This window comes from Scophthalmus maximus, chromosome 6 (genome assembly GCF_022379125.1).
Source record: "Scophthalmus maximus strain ysfricsl-2021 chromosome 6, ASM2237912v1, whole genome shotgun sequence".
In the NCBI taxonomy this organism is placed as follows: Eukaryota; Metazoa; Chordata; class Actinopteri; order Pleuronectiformes; family Scophthalmidae; genus Scophthalmus; species Scophthalmus maximus.
The window spans coordinates 5612029-5629806 of NC_061520.1; the positions used below are offsets into that span (position 1 = coordinate 5612029).

Sequence of the window (17778 nt, forward strand, 5' to 3'; positions counted from 1 at the left end):
TTATTATTATTATTATCATTAGCAAAAGGCAGAATATATATATTGCAATGCGCTCAAGTTGTGCCAGAGGATGACGCGATGGAGGTTGGGTCTAAGAGCGCACACTGTACGTGAGGTGCAAGTGAACTGATGGGTGACTTCATGTAGCACCGGCATCCACACACCGAGAGAGGGAGAGAGAGAGAGAGAGAGGGAGAGAGAGAGAGAGAGAGAGGGAGAGAGAGAGAGAGAGAGAGAGGGGGGGATGTTGTGGGAGCCAGTAACAGAGCACGATCAATCCATGCGCGAGGCGGGAGGGTCACTTGACACCGTCTCCATCTCGGCGGCTGACGGGGAGATGCTCACTGGTGTCCGGATGACTTTACAGGCTGCGGCGCCTATATAGTGAATTAGAAGGGTCAGTTTATCTCACTGTATAGATTTATATATATATATATTTGGCGTCCGCACATTCGCTGACTGAGGCGCGGGACGTTCCACCCTCCAAAAAAAACCAACAAAAAAATCCCAGAGAAATAACCGGATCCACGCTACTCATGAATGAGTCTCCTCTTGTTTCAAGGTGAGTAGACCGTCTCCTTCACTGTGCCCGTGCTGTAGCGCAGCCCCCGAAGTTGGAGAGACTTTACGCACCGCGGACGCGAAGGCAGTGACATTGTGCATTTTTTTGAAGGGGGGGGGGGGGCACACACTGGTGTTTTATTGTGTCTCTACGTGGCCACCTGTGATGACAGACAGATGTGTGCGTGTGCAGATGCTGAGACTGTAACTGCCTCAGCCTCAGCACCAATCAGGCGCACAGACGGGCAGGAGAGGCAGGGCAGCGCTCTGTTGGTCTGCTGCACATCATTTTCATTATCAGTGGACGAGCCCTCACTCCACTTTAGACAAAATGCCTGTTGTGGCCGCAAATATTTTTTCCAGAACTCTTTACACACACACACACACACACACACACACACACACACACACACACACACACACACACACACACACACACACACACACACACACACACGTGGGATACACTCTTGTGTGGCTGCCACCAAATAACTGGCCATCGGCAGAATGGCAGAATGAAGTATTTAGCCTGGAGATCAGGCCGTCAGTCCCTGTCTGCTGCCTCCTGCAGCTGGAGCCCACGCAGGGTGAGCAGGAGCCGCTGGGACCCTGATAAGGATGGGCACGGGCTCTGATGGAGCCCTGGCCTGAAACCACTGAGAAACACGCACACGCACACACACACGCACGCACACACACACACACACACACACACACACACACACACACACACACACACACACACACACACACACACACACACACACACACACACACACACACACACACACACACACACACACACGGTTGTGGCAATGCCAGCTGCAACAATGCAGTTGACCAAGTTTATTTGTGTGATTGTGTGGCAGTCGGGACGGGGCAGTGAGGGGGGCAGCGGTGGTGCAGGGCTGGTTATTGGACCCTCAGCTCTTTGACTCTCACCCCTCATGCAAACCATATGAACCCCTCTTCTCTGTGGTGCGGCTTATCTGGCCGGCCAGTTGGACAGGCTTTTATTCTCCTGGCCCCTCCAGAGCCTCTCGCAGAGAGAGATGGGGGGGGGGGGGACCACGACTGGCTTCTCTCTTGTCTTCATGCCAGTCATGTGCCCCGGCACTTTACCCGTCGCCTGCTAATTTTAGAATTTAAATGAATCCTCCACATTAGTTCTTTCTGTGTCTCTTCTTCTCCATTTGACGGCAATTTCATGAAATTGAGGTTCGTGTTGTGGGGCTGTCTGTTCGTCTAAGGCCAGTTATTAAATGTTCACTTTGTCCATAACACAAAAAGACACGTGTTTCTGGATAAGCAGATAATTCTGATCTTTCATGCCAAGGCTTCAAGACATCTGTATCTGATACTTGTGCCGCCACACAAATACAATAGAATATGTTTGAATAACAATTTCCATTTACATGACAATTGGAAAACCCCGAAAAATCTGCATGTGTTTTCTGTCACAACGTCTTGTCTGATCAGGATAATCCACAGAATACGCTGTGACCACTTTCCACTGGAAATCAGGGGAAATCAGTTTCATGGATGGATCATCCGGTATCACCTGCACACACTTTCTGGAAAGAAAAGTAGCGCATAAGGTTTTCAATCGCTATTTTCAATGCTTTGAGGGAAACAGAAATATTTCCGTACATCATATTAGGCAGCGACTGACGTTTCAGAGGCAGACATCTGAATACAATCAAACTAGTCGAGAGTAGATTAGATGAAACAAGTCAGGCATATTTAAGCATTTTAATAGGCTTCTGTTGGATTGCTCATTGATTTCTATTTGCTGAGTGATGTTTTTTGTAATGAGAATTTTAATATTGAGTGATCGCAGGTGAAACTGCATTATTTCGGAGTCCCTTGACCCTGGAGGCGATGCCAGACCAGTGTAGGTGAAGTAATTCAGAACATCGGTCTCTGTCGTTTTCAGCCACATTTTCACGCCAGGACTTAAACGGTATCTCAGACTTTCACAGAGATTAATGGGCTACACTCTCGGTTTGAGATATATAAATAAAAAAAAAGGAGTTGTTGGGGAAAAAAAGGGTAAAATCGGCAACACAAGGCTACACTGCGAAAAAAAAAACCCCAACGCATTTTGATAAAAAGGATCACCAGTTCAAATCCATGACATTGATTTTAGGCGTCATTTGAATATCCGGGAGCACGATGTGGGTCAGGGGGCAGAGGCGGCGCACAGTCGCTGTGGTAGTTACAATGGGCGAATTAGTGTATGTCACACAATTACACGGTGTGTGAGTGCACAAGCAGCTCGCTGCTACTGCCCATAGCCGGAGACCCCCCACCTCCAACCGCCGCGTCCCCCCCCCTCCCCCAGCCGCTTCCCCGGTTGCCCACGGAGACACTGATTAAACGCGACTGTTCAGATGCTACAGCCCGAGGAAGAAGAAGGAGAAGAGGAAGGAGAAGAGGAAGGAGAAGGAGAGCCCCCCCCCCCCCCCCCAGTGTGTGTGTGTTTTGTGTGTGTTGGTGTTGGCATGTGTGCCTGTACTGCGTGTCTGTCTTCATACACACACGTGCCCGTTATACTGTGTGTAAGCATTTGCTTAAGAGTGTTGGCATTAAATATATGAGAGAGAAGAAACAACAGTTCTGAGATTGAGCCAACACTGACTGGAGAGAGAGAGAGAGAGAGAGAGAGAGAGAGAGAGAGAGAGAGAGAGAGAGAGAGAGCAGAATACTGCAGATCATCAATCACTGCCGATATGCTCTTGTCCCAACTCTTTTCCCCCCTTTCGCGCTCTTCACACTCCTGCTCGTTTCGGTGTGCGATCGGGGCCTGGAGGGAGGTGGACGTACAGGTAGATGAAGGTGGACAACAGGGATGATGCAGAGGTAGAGCGGAGAGTATGTATAGGTGGAAAACAGAAAAGTAACGAGGACCAATGAGGACCAGAGCAGACAGAGAGAGACGGAGGTGGCGACGAGCGGCGGAGAGCAGGAGAGAAGTGAGAGGGAGGAGAGGTACAAGTGGAAAACGTGCAGCTCACCTACCAGATGGCGGCGTTGGCAGCGCTCAGCATGCAGCGACGGCGGTCCTGCAATATGGCGCGTCGCCTCCAGATTGTCACACCGGTGTTGATACAAGCGGCGCGATAACTCTGCTGATGTGTGTGTTTTGCCTGATTCTCTCTGGCACTGGTGTGAGCAGGCGGCATATGGTCGCGAAGAAAAGCTGACAAAGTTGATGGACGTCACGTCTCATGTATCTTCTTTTTCTGGGAAAAGTATTGACGCGTTCATTTTTTGTTGTTGTTGCAGTTTGCAGAAATTTTAATCTCTTTTTTGTCACCACGGTGGTTTTATACATCAGTTTACTCGTCGTGAACACTTAGCGCTGTTTCTGAGAACGATTGTTAAATGACTTCTGTGGCTCTATAAGAAGTCTTCTGAAGTCTGAGAAATCAGGATTTGGAGGAACAAGGGGGGAAATAAGGGAAGTAAAAACCATCGGAGTCTTGGGACATTCAAATAAACTGTTGATTAAAATGGGAGAATTTGAAAGAGAAATTAAAAAATATTGGTCAGGAAAAGTGTGTCATAAAATATGGATGGAAATTGGGTTTTAATGTGGTAGAGCGGTGGCACACTCAATTTGTTTTTATCTCTGAACAGTCTAATATTTGATCTAGTGTATTCATGGCACGTGAGTGGGGTCAAAGGTGAAATCCTCAGGGAACAATAACATCTGTCGTTCCTTCACAGGACACCCTAGTCATCCGTTACAATTATTAAATTCCTGGAAACAATGAATCACTGAACCCCTTTTAAAAGAATGTTGGGTTTATGAAATTTCAAGTTTATAAATGAAAGAGAATCTTTCGAATTTGGCAGTTGCTTCTCAGCAAACACCTGCTGAAGGAGTTGCTTGACCTGGTCTCCCACAAAACAGTGCTCCCTTCCCTCATAAATGCCCAGTACGGTTGCTTCACATCCCCAAAATGGCCCCCATCAGGTTTCCTGCAACAAGCCCCGGCGCGCCTGGACTATCCATCTGACACTGCCGGTGTGTTCAGCCCCTGGCAGCCACAACCCAAGTGGGACTGTACTTAATAGAGTTGGAGAATTCAAATTTTAATTTGAGGATCAAGTCCCCTTTGCTGTACATGCTTCACTGTTTTTGTAAAAAAAAAAAGATTTTTCTTGTGTGCCATTTGCCTTCCAGTGAATTTCTATTTGAGGAAATTCACCTGTGTTTGCAGTCCTGGTAGACCTGCTGCCCCACAGGGGTACCTGTCCTCATAACTGGGCTATTTCTATTTCTGAACATTGCGGCAAATTCTACGCATTTGCCCCAAAGAACACGGTCGGAGACGTACAGCGGGAAACGGGATAGGGTTTCAGAGTGGGTTAGAATTAGGGACAAGCTGGGCTGACCTACGAAGGCAGACCCAGATAATCTGGGCAGATGCTCGTGTTTGTTCAGCTTTTGGGTGAATGGCCACCAAAGGTCTTATCTGCACCGCGGATTAAATGTCAAATGGGTTTTGGCGCGGCGGATACTTAGAGGGGAAAAGTTGTTGTATCGTGGAACGCGAGCCATCTCTCCTCCTCTCTCCTGTTTCTCTCCCCCCCCCCCCCCCCCCCCGCTCGTTGTCAATCGCCGTCTCCTCGTGCTCGCGGTGATTTGTCAGCGGTGGAGGTAGCAGCTGTTCCTTTTTTGCACTGTAATTTCTTTGATCGTAATTATTCGTGCCAGCTACCTCCAACCTTGGCATCCTCCATCCCGTGAAGCCATATGGGCAGAGAGGGAGTCAGCCGAGAAAGCGTACATGCGTCTTCGGAGCGTGCTCTTTGATTTCCGTGTGCAGTGGTGTGGGGGATATGGACATATGTGCTTTACAGCTCCACATGGATGCGCCGTGTCCCTGTGTTTGATTGTTTTTCCCCCCCTTCATTCATACACTCTCTGCCAAATGGAATGTATTTTCTCTGCCAGGTCTCTATGATTTATGCATGCAAAAGCAATATGGCCCTGCACGTATGTAGCTGGATCAGTCTGAGCAGAAATATAGCTTTCTTCTGCAGAAAGACTAATGTTAACTCAGATTTTAAAGAAACTGGAGAGGTGTTCTTTACTTGATCTAGAGACTACAGCCCACATTTCACCAAACCCCACCCCCTATTCTTTTCAGCTGCACTGTCCACAGATCACTCGGAGCCAAAGTTGGGCTCCCCTGTTTACGCCTCATTCTTCTTCTCGCACTTAAGTGCTGTTAAGGACGGGGGGTGACGGCTCGAGCGGCCATACTGTGTGCCTCCAAAGGAGACGCCAGCTCGCTCTGTCTTCTTCTTCTTCTGCGGCTGCTGAATTATAGAAGACCCTCTATTGCACTCGAGCTGCGCGGGTTTTCATCACAGCGCTGGGGGTCACTTTGACTTTCCCCCCTTGCGCTCATCATATATGCAACATGACGGCCTCGGCGGTTGAGAGGAGCCTGCTTGAGGTCACCATTAACCGGGGAAGGAACGACAATGAGATTTATGGAAGAGGAGACAGGGCAAGCGAAGAGGGATGGGAGGAGAAAGGCATGCATGGCTAAATCTGACTGTGGCAGCGGTGCCCTTCATCTGGTCCCTGCTCTTAACAGCAATTTCAGATATATGGTACTGTATCTGCATGTATAATGCATGTGCCCTGAGATAATGGCATGCACTGCAGAGGAGGCTGCTGGCTGTGTTGTGGCAATGTGTTGGAATTGGTCCCCCATGTCACATTTGCGTCTGTCCCCTCGCAGGATCCTGCAGTTATTAGGAGTCGGCTCGTGCTGCGATGACGTAGTGCTGTTCTACTGTTCCCCACAGACGAGATTAGTGGCTGGCTGGAGAGTCCTAAAGCCTGCAATATCTGCACTGGCCAATAAACTAAACAACAAGAAAGACAAAAAAAGAAGAAGAAAGGCAGACCACGGCAGAAGAGCTCCCAAACGGAGCTGAATTAATTTCATATTAGTTTACAAGAGTACTCGTTTTAAGTATCACTTAGTAAGTTGTTGTAGTGGTTGTAAGATTGTTTTTCCCAAGACTGAGGGAAATGTCCGGAGGATGCATAGCTGTTTGAATTTCCAGTGTAGAACATGATGATTAAAAAATTATCCACAGGCCAACTGTTTTAGTAAATTGCTCTGATATCCTGTGGGTATGTGCTGCGTGAGCATCCGCGCTGCACGTTATACTTTCTGAGGCCCTTGTTTGAGTCTCTCAGACGGGGCCTTGCGAGGAGGGGCCCATCGCCCAGGGCTGCCCCTACACAACGCAGCCACAGATAAAACACAGTGGACTATGACCACAAAAAATACTGCTCCTCCTCATAAACCCTATACTGCTCCCTCGAGATTCAATATGACATTCATTTAAAAGTCACCATTAACAAAGATGGCATTTTCATGTCCTAATTTCCCGACTCATCACTGTAGGTACCAGCGACAGCCCCTGGCTCTGGCTCGCCGGCCCCCCTCCTCCCTCCCGTGTCTGCCACGTTTGACCTACTTCTGTCTCCACAACATTGTAAACAGATCTTCTAATTGCCTTCATTTATTCATTTGGAAGTCAAGTTCTGTTGCGGCTGGCGCCCTCCGAGCTCATTCATCTGTAATGTGTACAATGCTGGCCCCCTCCCCCCGCGGATGACCCGTCTGTGTGGATTTGCAGAAAACCCCGGACAAAAGTTTCCCATCAGGCCTTGCGAGTTTACATACTGTATGCGCAAACATTGTCGAGTATAGTAAGAGAAGGTGCTAACTTCCATCAGCTGCTCAATTTTAGAAAAATCCACTGACAAAAAAAAAGGAAGATACACGTCTCTACTTGTAATTATGAGCACAGACGCTGCTGTTATTGTCGGTCAGACACTTTTCCGCCCCCGCGGTATCGTATACGGTTATTACTTTCTTGCAGCCGTATAAATGTAGGCCACAAAAAAGCAACAACAACAAAAAAAAGAGGCAACAAAAAGTTCTTATCACCTCTGATGCGGGTGACAATGACTCCCATTGTTGACTAAGTGTGAGAACGGAGATGTTTCTTCTGACCTTTAGAAAGACGGTGGCACTGACAGAGTTCCCAAACTCTTCTTTGAAAGGGAAAAGATCACGCTTAAAAATGTAATATCTTATAAATGGTCACGAATACAGAAAGTTTTAATTAAAGATAGTGCTTTTTTTGACATCATCCACTTGCTTTGACAGGATGTTATGAATCCTTTAGGTTGGATTCGTCTTTAAATGAGCAATTGTCATATTAAGAACCACTCGTTTGTTTTGTTTTTTAAATTTGTACATTTTTTCATAAGAAAAACTTTTGCTGAGCGTCCCTTTGTCACTGGCAGAGCGCAGCTTCACACTATCAAATATGAGTGAACAGTGATAATGATGCACACAGACAGCCTAACAAAGAAATATCCCCCATGTGCATTTTAGTTCATTTTTGACAGCAGATGGGTAAAACAACCGGCCCCCCCGAAATATCTACCCATCCTTTCTGCCCCGTGAATCTTGCCTAACCAGGCACTACAGAAGCCATGACAGCATTTCACCCCAACAACAGCTGAACCCATGGGATGGATTTGGGTCCACTGATCCTGATCCAGGTCAAAGGGTCGTGCACAAGAGGCTGGCGTCTCCCTCGTCTGCGCCGCGATTGTGATTGGTGTCCCCAGAGGCCCCGGCAAACCGTGTTCCCGTGTGCGAGTGTGAATGAGTCACATCTTGGCTGGAGCGTGTCTGAGTGGCGAGGCGGAGAATTCAGCGGGGAGGACTGCGCAGGGCGAAGAGCTGTCTCTATAATCCAGGGTAAACACTGAGCAGCATGACTGCACGCCTTAGACGTGACCAAAGCGGGCAGAACAGAAATGAATGAAACGATGAGGCCCCTGCTTGCCTTCATGCTCGCCCAACTCCGTTTGCCACCAGCACTTCCTATTCTATCTTCTTACCCCCCCCCCCCCTCTTTTTCGATTCCTGTGAGGGTTTGATTGGAGACTCTCAACACTAAATTAACCTCTGGGTGGCACTGCTGGTGTCACCACACAGACTCAAGCCTGCCTTTCAAAATATCATCTGTTTTACTATTCGATGTTGGCCCTCAAGAGTGCGTCTCTCTTTATTTCTAGTAAAGAGAAGTAGAGAGCTTTAGGTTGCCAAAGCTCTTTACCTGGAAACTTGCCGTGTTATTTCAACAAGAAAAATTCGAGCAGAGACAGCCCAAGTTGATTAAGTGAACATAGAATCACTTCTTTGCTTCTTTTTTTCGTGGCAGCTCAAGAATATGCACAAAGGATTGAGTCAGATTTCTGCGTTCTAACTCGTGCACTTTCAAACAGCTCTATCGACTTGCATCCCATTCCAGCGTCCTCTTTCACACGAAAAGCAGTCCGCATCAAAAAGCTGCAGAGAAAAAGGTTTGCAGTCCACCACAGTAAAGGTTTCCAGTGACCAGTGGTTTCAGGTATCTGGCTTATCGAAACACAAGAATGTGAATTCCCTGAAGCCGTCAGAGTATCGAGATGTCACAGCATCCTCTGAAAACATTTTTAAAAAAAATGTCTGAATACCCTTTTCATCTGGGTTGTCCACAGAAAATGAATGAGAATTAAAATCAACACAGAAACTGGTTCGGGGATTGAACATCATCAGCTTGCAGAGCAGATGATTTGAGGGATTTTCAGAGGGAATCTGCTGGATATTAAAGAATCCATTACATCCAACATGTTCTGCCAAATCTCTGCTTTCTGAGAACTATTAAAAGCAAACATGTTTTTTTTTCGGTGCCCATTCAGGAAAAAATTGGTCAAGAAAAATAAAACTGAAGAAGCTTCTGTCATGCAACGTTTAGAGCAGAGACAAATACAGACAGGGGAAAAGCAGAGCATAATTAAGATTGATCCATGTGGGTTTGTAGAGATGTTTGTGTCTTATTAATAAAGAAAAGCAAACATCGAATTCTCTTCGGTGGCCAATTACTGGTAGACTCGCTCGCACAGAGTTTGCCGAAATGAGCAGAGTAGGTGGAGACACTCGGGTGACTTCTCCCCCCGGTGTGAGTGTGGTGGGCACAGATGGACAGGAGACGCTGGAGTGGAGCTGGAGTCAACCCAGCCAGCTCAGTGTCAGTCCATCCGCTTCATCCCTGGCTCCAGCTCAACTCAGCCGGATGTCCTGTTGGTGAGCCAGTCGAGATCACCCAACGCATCATGACCCCCGACATTAGGATCTGACATGGCTGTCTTCATTTAACCTTTACTCATACCAGGAAGTCTCACCGAGGAACAGCCCTGTTTACGGTAGCTCCGTGCCAAAAAGCTTTTTAGCACTTGACAGGATATCCATTAAGGACATTTGAAGACACTTGACTCGGATGGAAAGACTATGTGCAGCGATGGAGAGCAAAAAAAAGGGGGGGGGGATAGAAACAACCTTTGGGAGCCAGATTGGAGAAGCTTCTAGTGGCACACGGGCAGGATTAAGGAGATGTCTTGATTTATGGTCTGTCCGCCTATGCAGGCAGGTTTATCACTCCCTTAATGGACTTCGTAGGAGCGTATGTGAAGCCACTTTATCTACAATGCTTATGTTGTCATCTGTCTTTACTTCTGGTAAAACATCTTTTTTTTGTTCTAAATGAGCTCATTCTGTCTCTTTTTTTCCACCTGAAAAATACATAAATCTCACAACAGTTATGACAAGGGCCACAAAAGCTGTAAACACATCACACACCCTTTGCACACATATTTGTCGAACTCACGTCTCCTCCAGTCCATCATGTGTCTGAGAGACATTGTTTGCCCCCTGGAAACATCTGCATAAAATATGTTGATGAAATTAAACACGGAAGTGTGAACGTTGATGCTGCCTGGCTCTAAATCTCTCACGACTCCCTGCCGTCCCTGGAAAAAAGCCTGATTAATTGAGGAATGTCGGTTGCAGTGGAGAGTGATTAATTCCTCCAGGATTCAACCATTTAAGGGAACAAGGCGGAGGGGAGGAAGGAAAACAGGGAGCCCAAAATATGGACGCATAATTAATACATTTGGATCATTTAATTAGCCACCCAAACAGAGGGGAAGCACAGCTACTGTGTGTCACGGCTTTGTTCAAGTAATAGGCCACAGTGAGTTCAGTTAGTAGGGAGGCAGATATAATGAGCCCCCCTGTCAATAAGGGGGGTATTGGACCATCTCTCGGGCTAGTAAATATGGAGAGACAGATTGAACAAATGATTGCTTGTTTCTTTGATGAGACATCAAAGAAACAAGTGTGCGTCTCTGACTAAGCAGAGATAGAGGGGAAAACATCCACTTGCATTTCAAGGTTTTTTCGCGGAAGTGTCTAATGATACCCTGAACACACTTTTCCACTAATAAAAGAATCAGGGATCTTTTGAGTTTAAAACAAATGTCTCTTTTCTCTTACAGAATGATGTGAAGATCACTTACGGAGGACAACACCGCACTTCAGCTCATCTATTTCGGCGCAATCCCGCTCCTTGCTGACACACAATCCCGCCGGGGGTTTTGGCGGAGCTCTGTATTTCTTGGGAATAAGAATGTTCTTGGATAAAGGTGGGACCTACTGTGGCCTCACTAAAGGTCACGGCCCGCTAAAGATCATGTCATCGCCCCTGGCACTGTGGCTATTGACTCTGATCTCTGTGAATCAACAGACTGTTGGACAGACTCTGAATACCTTCCAGTCAGAGAGGAGGGAATGGTCACTGAACCACCTGACTGTGCATCAGTCCTCTGGAGCTCTGTACGTTGGAGCTGTAAACCGAATCTACAAGTTGTCGGCTAATCTCACCCTCCTGGTGTCCCATGACACGGGGCCAGAGTATGACAACAAAGCATGTTATCCTCCACTGATAGTGCAGCCCTGCTCCGAGCCTTTGGCCTCTACGGACAACGTTAACAAACTGTTGCTCATCGACTACTCTCACAACCGACTGCTGGCCTGCGGCAGCCTCTACCAGGGCGTTTGCAAGCTGATGAGGCTGGATGACTTGTTTATCCTCGTGGAGCCCACACATAAGAAAGAACACTACCTGTCCAGTGACAACCAGACAGGGACAATGTATGGGGTTGTTGTTCCCTCGCAGGGCCAGGATGCAACTCTGTACATCGGCACAGCTGTTGGAGGCAAACAGGACTACTTCCCAACCATCTCCAGCCGCAAGCTGCCTCGTGACCCAGAGTCATCTGCCATGCTGGACTATGAGCTTCACACTGACTTTGTTTCATCTCTCATCAAAATCCCATCAGACACACTGGCACTTGTTCCACACTTTGATATCTACTACATCTATGGCTTCGCTAGCGGCAGCTTTGTCTACTTCATGACCGTCCAGCCGGAGACTCCAGAGAACGGGATGCCGGCTGGCAGCTCCCCTGGCGACCTGTTTTACACCTCTCGCATCATCCGCCTCTGCAAAGGTGACAAGAGGTTCCACTCCTATGTGTCACTTCCTGTTGGGTGCGTGCACAGAGGCGAGGAGTACCGTCTGCTTCAGGCCGCTTACCTGGCCAAGGCTGGCAGGGTCCTGGCAACGTCGCTCAACATCAGCGCCCAGGAGGACGTGGTCTTTGCTGTGTTCTCAAAGGGGCAGAAGCAGTACCACGACCCTTCAGATCATTCCGCTCTCTGCGTCTTCACCATCCAAGACATCAACACACGCATCAAGGAACGGCTGCAGTCCTGCTACCAGGGAGAAGGGAACCTGGAGCTGCACTGGCTGCTAGGAAAGGACGTGCAGTGCACCAAGGCGGTAGGTAGAACGCCAGATAGAGAACGTTGCTCCTTGCATCATCTCGTGGACCCTCTAATTTTGCCTCACAAAGTTGTGGACATTTGCATCCACACATTTAGACCATATATAAAACCTACATGGTGGTGAGCAGCTCTGATAGGGATTCACTAAAATGATCTTGGAGTATCCCAAATAGCTGATAGACAGTCAACACTGTGCTGGAGACACCATTTGGTTTTTCAGGATCCCAAAAGAGCATAAGAGCTGGGGGACATTAATTCCACAGTGCTAATCAGTAGAGTTTTGTATGGAGCTTTGATTTCATTTAGGGGTTTGGGCACTGACCCCTCCTTTCCCCCTCATCCCCTTCCTTTTGCTCTAGTCGCCGTCAGCTTTATTTCAACCCCCTAAGACCTGTTCTTGATTTTGAGTGAAGTGCTTTCTTGTAAATGTCCAAGTCTGTGCCTTTGTGAAAGCTATAATTCTGCATTATGAGTGCCTCTCATTGAAACAAGTTGAAAGCAAACCACAAAAACAAAGACATTCATCAGATCCACTGCCTCCCAACATGTGCTTTCCCTCCAGCATGCCATCAAACAAATAAGATGTAATTTTATTCATAAAGGCAGCCGAGCGAGGACGGAGATACATAATAATTCAATAATTAACTCCTGCAGTCTGTGCAATCAACCAAAGAGCTTTACACCTAAAATGGACTGTGAATGAAATGCAATCGTTCAGTTTTGTTAAGATTTCATTCTTTGGTTACACGATTGATTACTCTGTGTGAAAGATCGATAGCCAAATACTTATAGAGATGCGTTGACGTGTTTTATTGACACCAAGATTGACATCAGATCACATATCTATGCCAAGATTTGAGGTTTTCCTGATCATTGCTTGAAAACATGAGGATGGTTTTATTCTCTTGGTTTGCTGACATAAAAAAAAAGTACAAAAATGCCTGTTTCTAAATCTCACAATAACTGGGCTAACGACAATAGAATCTACAGTCAAAATAGTGACTCTGTGAAGCTTTACTTTGCCTAAGCAGTGGTCTAAGCTAAATACTAATGCTCACAGTGACGATGCTAACCTCCCAATGCAAAGCAGGTATCATCTGGGAACTATGGAAATCAATTTCATTAAAACCAAAAAATGTAAACCTCATATCTGCAAAAAAATTGTGTACAACTCATAGATATTGAGAAAACAAACAAAAAACATACTGATTAAAAGTCACGGATTAAACTACTGGAGACAATTAATGTACAAAATGACATTGCAAGTTATCCAACACTGGTAAACCAACTGTCAAATAAACCAACATTGCCTCTACCAGAGCAAGTTTAAAAGCAATATTATTTCAACATTGATGTAGAGATAAATCCCTTAGAGTTAGGGTTATTAAATATGACATTAGAAATTCAGCAGCAAAATTTCAGACCGGCAGTTTTGTAGGCAGTCATTTCTGAGTCAAATCTTTTAAGAGAGTTGAGAGACGACACTTACTAGTCAGACAGAAAGAACATATTTGTATTATCTTTTTCAAGACAGGATGTCAGGCCCAATAAGAGAAAGAGTAGGGCAGTGAAACTTGAAGTTTGTTCATCTCACAGATCACATTCACTGAAACTCAGGAACATCCCATGATGAAAGAGAAAGCACGATTGGCATAACATGTGCATGAGAAGTACGGGATGCGAAATAAGAAATTAGCTGCCCTAAAAAGGTACATCTATACATCGTGTGACAGGCAATTAGCAAAGGTTTGAGGTGCATTTTAGTAGATGTAACAGGACATGCTTAGCGTGCAGCTCTCTTTGATGCCCAATCAAAACCTGACATCTCTTGCGCTGTGTGTTTGTATGATGTCAGATCAAGCGATCTAAGAATCACAGAAACAGGCGCAAAACACACGCGCGTCTCTCGCGATTGCCATTAGCAATTAGCGTGTGCGCCGCGGAAAAACCGACTGCTCCGAGGCCTGTTGATAAACGCAGCGGCCCCAGAGCCTTGTGAAGTGAACATTTTTACCCCTGAAAATTGTGCACTTAATGCACGTTAGTCTTACCAGAAGTCAGTTTGAATTCTCATCTTGTATTTGCATGTGTCTACAGTCATCGCAGTCATTTCTCCGGCTCCGACTTACGTTCTCGCCTCTCCCTTTCACCCATCCTCCTCGTTATCCTCTGCACATTTTCATCAAAACGCACCCCTCCGCCTCCATGCCGCTAACGCTCTCCTCATCTTCACCCCCCTCCCCTCTCTGTCCACGCAGCCTGTTCCCATCGATGATCACTTCTGTGGCCTGGATATAAACCAGCCCCTGGGGGGTTCTCAGCTGGTGTCGGGTCAGGCGGTCTTCACCGAGAGCAGGGACAGGCTGACCTCTGTCACCTCCTACGTCTACAATGGACACACTGTGGTCTTCCTGGGCACCAGAAGTGGACGGTTGAAGAAGGTGAGAACAGTAGACTGGCAAGCATGAGAAGAAAAAAACACCCAAAGAACTAAAATCATACACTCAGGGACGTCCTGGTTGTTTTCAGTCAACTGACAACTCTGACAAATTGGTGGCCAGAAGGTCAGTGTTTTGATCCCTCTTCCCCCAGTCAGTATGAATTGGGTCCTTGGGCAAGACACTTAACCCTAAATTGCCTCCGACGGCTATTCGGACAGTGTTTGAGTGTGCTAAATTGCAGCGCTCTATGAATAGGTGTGCGAATGGGTTAACGTGACTGTAAAAGCGCTTTGAGTGGTCGATAAGACTGGAAAACCTAAATACAGTCCATTTACCATTTAATTCTGAAGTGGTTTGGTGGTTCCATCCCGGGCTCCTTTCGGTCAGCATGTGTCCATGGGCAAGAGGATACTGATCCACAAATTGCCTCTGAAGGTTGCAACCACAAGTGAATGTATGAATGAATGTGTGAACGGCTTGTAGTGCAAAGCGCTCCGAGACTAGAAAAGTGCAGCCCATTCGCCAAATCGCATCACTTACCTACTCAAAGTGTCACAACGATTTCTCGAGGTTTTACCGACTGGCCTGCCTACCTGACTGCCTCCTCTGATGGCTGTCGTCCTGTCTGAGGGGTTTTGAATGCCAGTGCAAAATGTGGCCCGGTCCCAGACCAATGGATTTAGCTGTGCGGCGTTTCAAAGTGGTCTGATGTTGTGCCCGCTGACAGCTATTTCTGCTGCTTGACGAAAAACAATCAACTAGTCAGAGTTTAGATGTATGTGTGTGTGGGGGGGGGAAGATTCAAAATGGGAACATCGTCTTCCAACAGAGCGGTCAAGCAACACTTGGAGTAGAAAAATGTCAAGACACAGTACAAGCTGTTTCAAGTCCATGCATAGAAACAACAAGTCCAAAATGGACCCTAATAAATAATATTGTGATAAAAATATAACAATAATAGGTGTGAACAACATATTTAAATAACCCCCTCCCCAATAACATGATGTCTGGCTTAATTGACTAAAACATTTAAAAATGACAATTCGGTTAAATTGCCAGATTATGTAACATGACGAATCTAAGAATGATCACCCTTCAACTGAACTTCAAGAATACGCCTTTAACATCTTACATTATATGAAAGGTTTTCCGCCACCAAACCCCGTGTAACGTAATCCGTCAGCTGTCCATGGAGAACAAACCACAGAGATTCATCAGCCGTGGCTGTTTTTGTGTCTCACCACCACAGCACATTTACGCAATAATGATCTTTAATCCATTTTCACTAATTAATGCAGTAATCTGCCCAATTAGCGATCTAATTAGCATAAATGGTTAAGTATAATATATCACCATGACTATGGCGGGACATTGTGCAGCAGAACAAAGGTGCGGTGTAATCCCGCAGCACGTTGCTCTTGGACGAAAAAATTAATCGATGCAAATCTCCATCCACGGCTACTTGAGCCGAAACGGAAGCACTTGCACGTCCCTTCAGCTCCGCCGTATTATCGGAGCGAAACGCGACATTATGCAGCTCCAGTGCCTCTCGTTGACGTCCTCCTGGTTGGTTTCGATTTGAATGACTTTCAGCATTACGAAGCACTTAAATGGCCACGGATACTGAACATTATGTCTAGTGTGTACTCGAAAATGAATTCTTATTCGTTCTGTATCCTGTAGGCTGATGCAAGTCACCGCCATGAATCCTTTAACTGATGAAACAAGGATATGAAGTATAAAGATTTACTTGACTAACACAACTAACTTGTGTTTTTTTCCTTGTTCCACAGACTGAAAGTCTGAAGTTTACTCTTTTAAAAGTGAGTTTTCAAATTTGAATTGTGATTTCCTTTTTCCCTGCGTCTCTTGAGACTGATTCGAGGGATAAGTCTGGAGTTATTTTACATTTCTTCATTCTTAACAAATCCAACGAAAAGACTAAAACCAACTCATGCATGTACACTGTACACTATTAATGTAGCCTGGGCCTGATATAGCTTATTCTTCTGTGCCACGTTCTATTGGAAACACATCCTCACATCTGAGAAGCGTAAGTTAGAGTGTCATCAAAATAGTTTCTTGATTTGTCTGCGTTACCAAACTGATGTGTAGAAAACCGGTAACCGTGACACAACAAGACCCTCAGACATAAGATGGCCTCTTTCTGAGAGGCTCATGAAAGTTGATTCAGCTCATTGTCTCTCAGCTTTCTTTTCAGATACATACTGTAATGACACATTATGATCACATCCCTATAAGGGTCATTCTCTGACTGCGCTGGATTGACTCGGCAGCACTGTGGGCTCTTTACAAGCGTGCAGCTGACTGTTGTGACATTAGCCTGTGGGCGTCGGTCGTATGAGGAGCATGCTGTCTGACACGCACGCACACGCACACACACACACACACACGCACACAGAGAGAGGGAGAGAGAGAGAGAGAGAGACACACACACACACACACACAGAGTGAAGGAGAAGAGATAGCGTCAGTGCAGCTCTTTCATTGGATGAGCCACCTGGGAAAAAGACGAGATAGTCTGACAGAAAGAGACAACAGAGGAAAAAGAGAAACAACCTACTGAGGAAGAAGGAAACATTTTTTTGGGATGAAATGATGAAAGACACAGTGGGAAAATCAAGTTTTGAATGTGTCCAGGAAGTGAGAAGTGTTTTTTTTTTGTTTTTTTTCTTTGTGAACAGAGTTAAAAATCCATCTCTACAGTATTAAAAACTAAGTGTCTTAAGGCCAGAGTCTGTCATTACACTGAGTGAACATGCAACAATGATTCAGACTCCCAGGAGCCTCCGCGGAGCACGGGGTCACCACTCCAATCCTATTCCATCACCCCCAAATGGACAGCAGAGTGGAAATGGGGCATGACAATAAATGCCATCAATGGATCATTCCAGCAGCAGGGCAATTGCAAAGGTCAAGCCTGCCACAGGAAGGGTGTGTAACCGGGGTGAAAGGTCAGGGGGATA

The 17778-nt window shown here is 46.3% G+C and overlaps 1 protein-coding gene across 1 annotated transcript in view; it reads left to right on the top strand.

Annotated features, from left to right (window-relative positions):
* Window positions 1-261: 261 nt before the first annotated feature.
* LOC118309113 (plexin-A2-like) overlaps window positions 262-17778 on the top strand; it is a 69345-nt gene continuing 51828 nt past the window's right edge. The window contains exons 1-3 of the mRNA XM_035630848.2: window positions 262-562; window positions 11000-12345; window positions 14609-14791. Coding sequence (XP_035486741.1) covers window positions 11131-12345; window positions 14609-14791 — 1398 coding nt within the window. The 5' untranslated portion in view covers window positions 262-562; window positions 11000-11130. The remainder of the gene's footprint in view (window positions 563-10999; window positions 12346-14608; window positions 14792-17778) is intronic.